The 6,437-nt window shown below is 42.2% G+C and overlaps 1 protein-coding gene across 1 annotated transcript; it reads right to left on the reverse strand.

Moving 5' to 3' along the window:
* Positions 1–549: 549 nt before the first annotated feature.
* On the reverse strand, positions 550–5,229 carry LOC115927675. Its single transcript, XM_030993833.1, has one exon. The coding sequence runs from the start codon at positions 5,227–5,229 to the stop codon at positions 550–552; it is 4,680 nt and encodes a 1,559-aa protein (XP_030849693.1).
* Positions 5,230–6,437: the final 1,208 nt, after the last annotated feature.

Consider the following 6,437-nt stretch of genomic DNA (forward strand, 5'->3'; position numbering starts at 1 on the left):
AATAATCTTTGAAATCTATGAAACAACATTACGCAAGTTGTGATGCTACACTGTTGTTATGTTTTCAATTGGTTTTACACCTGTAATTGTTGATGTTGTTATGAAATGGTAAATGCATTAAGCTTTGCCTTGCATAGCTAACAATGCTGGGTATTATTATTAACAATAACTATTCCCTTTTTATCAAAAGAAAACTATTCTAATAATAAACAAACAGAATCGAGAAAAGACATGAAATCATTATACATGTAGGCACAGGTAAGGAAACAATGACATACATGTATGGTGCACATTCTCCACAGAATATGCCGTAGTCCACTGTCCATACTGGCAATTCCCTGTTAAAAGGTGAAATGTTCATACATGATCATTCATATCACAGTTATCACAGTTCAAAATTATTGAATTATCTGATCCATCAGTTCACAGGGTTAAAAGACATGTACAGATACAAAGCAATAAATCGTGTGTAGCTTCCTTATGACAAATAAAAACAAAATATTAAAGTTCTAGTTTCTTCACAATTTGTCAAATGTTTAGTAGGCTTGTTTAAGCTCTAGAAAGCGTGTCTGCAATTATGTTGTCCTTTCCTTTGATATGAGTCACTTTCAGTCCATAAGGCTGGAGAAACAAACTCCAACGAAACAGTCTCTGGTTTTTGTTTCTGAAGCGCTCAAGAAAAGTTAATGGATTATGATCTGTGAATACAGTCACCTCTGAAGAGTTGCTAATGTACACGTCGAAGTGCTGAACTGCCAAGACGAGACCAAGACACTCCTTCTCTATAGTAGAATATCTTCGCTGGTGGGGGTTGAGCTTCTTAGAAAAGTAGCTAATGGGTTTCAGGAGACCCATGTCATCCATCTGTAGGAGAACAGCACCAACTCCTACATCACTGGCGTCAGTGGCAAGCTGAAAAGGCTTCTGGAAATTGGGAGCATCCAGCACTGGTTTTGACATTAGCACTGCCTTTAACTTCTGAAATGCTATCTCACATGAGCTTGACCACTCAAACTTAATTCCCTTCTTGAGAAGGTCAGTGAGGGGTGCAACAAGGTCACTGAAGTTTGGAACAAACTTGCGGTAAAACCCGCACATCCCAAGAAATCTCATCACTTCCTTCTTGGATGAAGGGGCAGGAAATTCCACGATAGCTTGGACCTTTGCTTGCCGTGGGACAACATGTCCCCGTCCAACCTCATGACCCAAGTATGTGACGGTGGCTTTAGCAAATTCACACTTGGCCAAGTTCACAACAAGACCAGCCTTGGTCAGTCTGTCAAACAAGTCTCTCAGGTAAGCTAGGTGATCTGACCATGTGTCACTGAAAACCAGGATATCATCAATATACACCACTACATTGTCAAGTCCCGCAATGACATCAGTCATAAGCCGCTGAAATGTTGCCGGGGCATTTCTCATGCCAAAGGGCATAACTCTACACTGAAATAACCCTTGGGGAGTCACAAAAGCAGAAACCTCCTTCGCCCTTCTTGAAAGGGGTACTTGCCAGTACCCTTTCATGAGATCAAGCTTTGTGATGAACTTCGCACTACCTACTTGGTCTATGCAATCCTCAATACGGGGTAGGGGAAACGAGTCAGGCTTAGTCACAGCATTAACTTTCCTATAATCAATGCAAAAGCGCTGACTTCCATCAGGCTTGGGAACAAGGACTACAGGTGAACTCCAGCAGCTCTGACTTGGCTCAACGATACCACAGTCTAGCATATACTGAAGCTCCGTCTGCACCTGATTTTTCTTCCTAGGATTCAATCTATAAGGATGCTGTTTGATGGGCAAACTATCTCCTACATCTACATCATGTACCGTTCGCAGAGTACAACCTAACTTATCTGTACACACTGCAGGGTACTCACACAGAATCTCTATCACATCATGCTGTTCCTGCTCAGACAAATGACCCAATACCTCAGCAGGATTTGCCATCACCTGGGAATTGTTCACCTTACCAGACATCCCAGATCCAATATCTGCTTCCTCTGTGAATTCAAGCATATCTGGATCACTGTTAACTGTTTCTTCACACACAACAGCAACTGGCACTCTATCCTCACGGTCATAATATTTCTTCAGCATGTTAATGTGACAAACTCTCTTAGTCTTCCTCCTATCTGGAGTGCTCACAAGATATGTCTCCTTACCCAACTTTCTCTCCACCATGTACGGTCCACTAAATTTAGCTCTGAGTGGTTCACCTGGGATTGGTAACAACACTAGAACTTTGTCACCATGCTCAAAGGAGCGAGATTCTGCCTTTTTATCAGCACGAGCCTTCATCACAACCTGAGATGACTTCAAATGTTGTCCTGCCAACTCACACGCCCTCGATAGTCTTTCACGGAATTGTGATACATAGTCCAACACATTCTCATTTTCCTCCTTCATCTCAGACAAGAGTTGCTCTTTCACTACCTTCAATGGTCCTCTTGGTTCATGACCAAACACCAGTTCAAAGGGGGTGAACCCTGTGGAGTCATTAGGAGTATCTCTGGAGGCAAACAACAAAAATGGGATACCCTTGTCCCAATCTCCACTATTCTCCAAACAGTAAGACTTGATCATTGTCTTCAAGGTTTGGTGGTACCTCTCAAGGGCACCCTGTGACTGCGGGTGGTAAGCAGATGAGTTAATCTGCTTGATTCCAAGTTGATACATCACTTCTTGAAATACATTTGATGTGAAATTTGAGCCCTGATCTGACTGGATCTCATGTGGGAGACCATAACGTGTGAAAAACATCAGGAGGGCATCAATCACTGTCTTGGCCTTGATATTTCTCAATGGGAATGCTTCAGGAAAGCGAGTCGTTGTATCCATGATAGTCAACAAGTACTGAGAACCAGTCCTAGTCTTGGGTAGAGGGCCCACACAATCTATCAGAACACGACTGAATGGTTCCTGACTAACAGGAATGGGAATAAGTGGTGCTGGCTTGATTCGATGTTGAGGCTTCCCCACCACTTGACAGGCATGACAAGATCTACAATACTCAGATACATCTTTGCGGAGTCCCGGCCAGTGAAAATGAGCCTCAATTCTGGCAACAGTCTTCCTCACACCAAGATGTCCTGCCACTGGAATATCATGAGACAACCTTAAAATCTCCTGCCTATACTCCGGGGGAACTACAATCTGATTTACCACTGCCCAGTCTTCATCTGCTGGACGCCCAGCTGGACACCACTTTCGCATTAACACATCACATTTTGTGAAGTAGCACTGTGACACCTTTTCAGCTTCTCCTGCTGGTAGAGCAACATCAAACAACTTCTTCAAGTCCTCTGCTGCTTTCTGAGCCTCAATCAACGCAGGTTGACTGAAGATAGGCTTATCATGAATCTGGTCATCTTGGCCCTCATTCAACATTCTGAAAAAAGTGTCACCCAAATTGACTTCACCATCATTGTCATCTTTTTCTTTCTCTTTCATAGCCTGGGCTCTAGTAACTACACATGAAGGAAAAATACCAGGAATTTCATTTTCCAATTCCTCTGTCTCTGAACTCATCTCAGGAATGTCACACACAACGGGTGATGGGAACACCTTACCTCCGGCTAAATCATTGCCGAGCAACATTGAAATTCCTCTCATAGGCAACTTAGTAACAATGCCAACAGTCACTGGTCCAGATACTAATCCACTGCTAAGCTCGATGTTATATAATGGAACCGGTTTGAAGCCATCATTCACATCTTGAATCAAAACTTTCTTGCCTGTGAAATTCTCTGTGTCCAAGGAGGACGCATCAGCAATAAGCAGAGTCTTCATAGAACCACTATCCCTTAAAATCGTGATAGGCAACTCCTTATCATCAACACTGAACCTAACCGTGCCATAAGAAACAAAATCTAGAAATCCTTCATCAATCTCCTCATCATGTCCACCATCTTTTACTTGATCACTTCTTTTTGTTTCATTGTGATCATTCATTTCATGTTGTTGCATGTCAACCGCTGCAGGGCGTACAAAACCACTAGGCTGAGTAATTTCTTGTTCAAGTTTTTTGTCTTTAAGTCTTGTACATTGAGTCTTAAGGTGGCCCTCTTTCTTACAGTATGCACAGAAAAGTCTGCCTTCAGTTCTAACACCGCTATCCTGATTAGGACCTGTATTACTGGACTTCCTCTTAGCAGTAGGTGACCTAGATTTGTCGCCATTCCAACTAGAACTACTAGGAGCATGGGTAGGGTTCCAACGCCTAGTAAGTGGTGACCTACTCCCTTTATGAGTCAATTCGTACCCATCTGCCAACATGGCAGCCTTTCGCACATCAGCAACTACATTATCATTGACATATGTCCTAACCTCTTGAGACAGACATCTTTTAAACTCATCAATGAGCATAATCTCTCGAAGAGAATCATATGTGGCATCTATTTTCAAAGATCTGATCCACTGATCGAAGGCAACCTCTTTTCTACGAGCAAATTCTACACAGGTCTCTCCAGTTTCTCTCCTGAGATTGCGAAACCTCTGACGGTAGGCTTCTGGAATCAACTCAAATGAATGAAGAATAGCATCCTTCATTGTCCAATAATCAAACGCCTGCTCATAACTCAGTGCAGAAACAACCGACTGAGCTTTACCAGAAATCACTTGTTGGATGAGCAATGCCCATTCATTTTCCGGCCACTCCATTTTCATGGCAACCCTCTCAAACATAAGAAAGAATGAATCTAACTCATTTTCATCATATCTCGGAACAAGCTTAACCCTAGCAGAGAACCCAGCTTCCATTGACCTCTTGTCTCTCTCACCAGACTGACTGCTCTGAGAAATCACGTCATTATGGCGTATCATTTCAAATTCCAACCTCTTTCGTTCCATTTCTCTCTCATGCTCAGCAGCCTTTAGTTTATCTCGTTCCATTTCTCTCTCATGCTCAGCAGCCTTTATTCTATCTCTTCTCTCCTCTAGCTCAATCTTAGCTAAATCAAGGCCAACCTCGTCACTGGTAGCTTGATCTTGGTTATTAGTACCACCATTATCATTAGTTGTAGGCGCGTCTGCTCGGGCCGCGACCGTCGCAGCGCTCAGTCCTGCATGGGCTGTAATTGCATCAACTATTTCTGCCTTGCTTTTGTGACCAGTTAGATTTACCAATAGCTTTGTTCCTACAGCTGTTAAATCAACCTTTCGTAGCTGACGTAACCGGCCAATGGTCAATGCCTGACTCAAATACTTTTCAACATCAAAGTCATCCATTGTATAAATCTAGTCTGTGTAAGTAATACAAGTCTCACAAGTAGGTCAATTGTCCTGACGACTAGACTGGAAGGAAAATCCAACAAAACAAAATGTTGAATGTGAGCCAACACAGAGTATATTCCAACAACAGATCAAACAACGACAATTGATCAACAGACCAAGCAAAACAAAATTGATCAAGCATCAATCTATCATCAATTCTGTGAAATTGCCACAGCTACACAACACAAGCCAAATTTTGTTAGACTTCATCAACTCACACACATACATAGGTCTAGATCTAGAATCTATTATGTAACACATGGAAATAATTTCCAGAAAGTCCAGTACACACAGTCCCACACTACATCAGATGTGTAGAAAACTAGCTTGCATGCAAACAACTAATCTAGGCCATTACCCTAGAAGTAGAAACAAAGCCGAGGCAAAGTTAAAGTCAAATCCGACGAAACTTCTTCAACGACTACCATGCAATTTACAGCCAACATGCAACAGGCAAAATCGGGACCAGAATACCAGACAACCGCAGCAGATGTGCAGTGAATTTCATACTAATGAGACAGCTACATCTAAGGGGCATGTACCCCAGACAAAACTCGAGCTATCATGCAGTACAAAACAAAATCAAACTGTGTAGGCCTAGCAATGGGCGCTACACTACCATGACTACAGTACAGAAAACTAGTCCACAGTCATTAAATGTGTGCGCGAACCACACCAAAACCCATTAATGGGACAAGAGGCGAACTCCAAACGATACGCATTTCGGATCGGAAAAGCAACAAAACAGCAAATGTTACTATATCTAGCTCTTAAGACAAGCCCCCAATCTGTTGGGTCGGGGCAATCTACTCATATTGGCCCTTCCACAACTCAGAATTATTTCGATAAATAAAGAACAATCAAGATGATTTGGTTACCTTTGATCCGTTTATTGCTCTCAACTCGAGCCACATCTTGGAATTAGCATATCAATCACCATCTCATTTGCATATTCGTAACACTTCAAACAAACATAACTTTGTTATTCCTTGCTCATTTTTCCTGATTGAGATGTCTTACGAAAGGGCAGAGACTCAACTCTCTAGAAATAGGATTTTCTCTTTGAAATTCAGATACCGTCCGCCAAAAGACTTTGGGGTTTCCTCTCTTGAAATTCATTTTAATCACTCATGCATGACATATGACTTGCATGAAATGAAAGA

The sequence above is a fragment of the Strongylocentrotus purpuratus genome, unplaced genomic scaffold (genome assembly GCF_000002235.5).
Source record: "Strongylocentrotus purpuratus isolate Spur 01 unplaced genomic scaffold, Spur_5.0 spur5_scaffold_20, whole genome shotgun sequence".
In the NCBI taxonomy this organism is placed as follows: domain Eukaryota; kingdom Metazoa; phylum Echinodermata; class Echinoidea; order Camarodonta; family Strongylocentrotidae; genus Strongylocentrotus; species Strongylocentrotus purpuratus.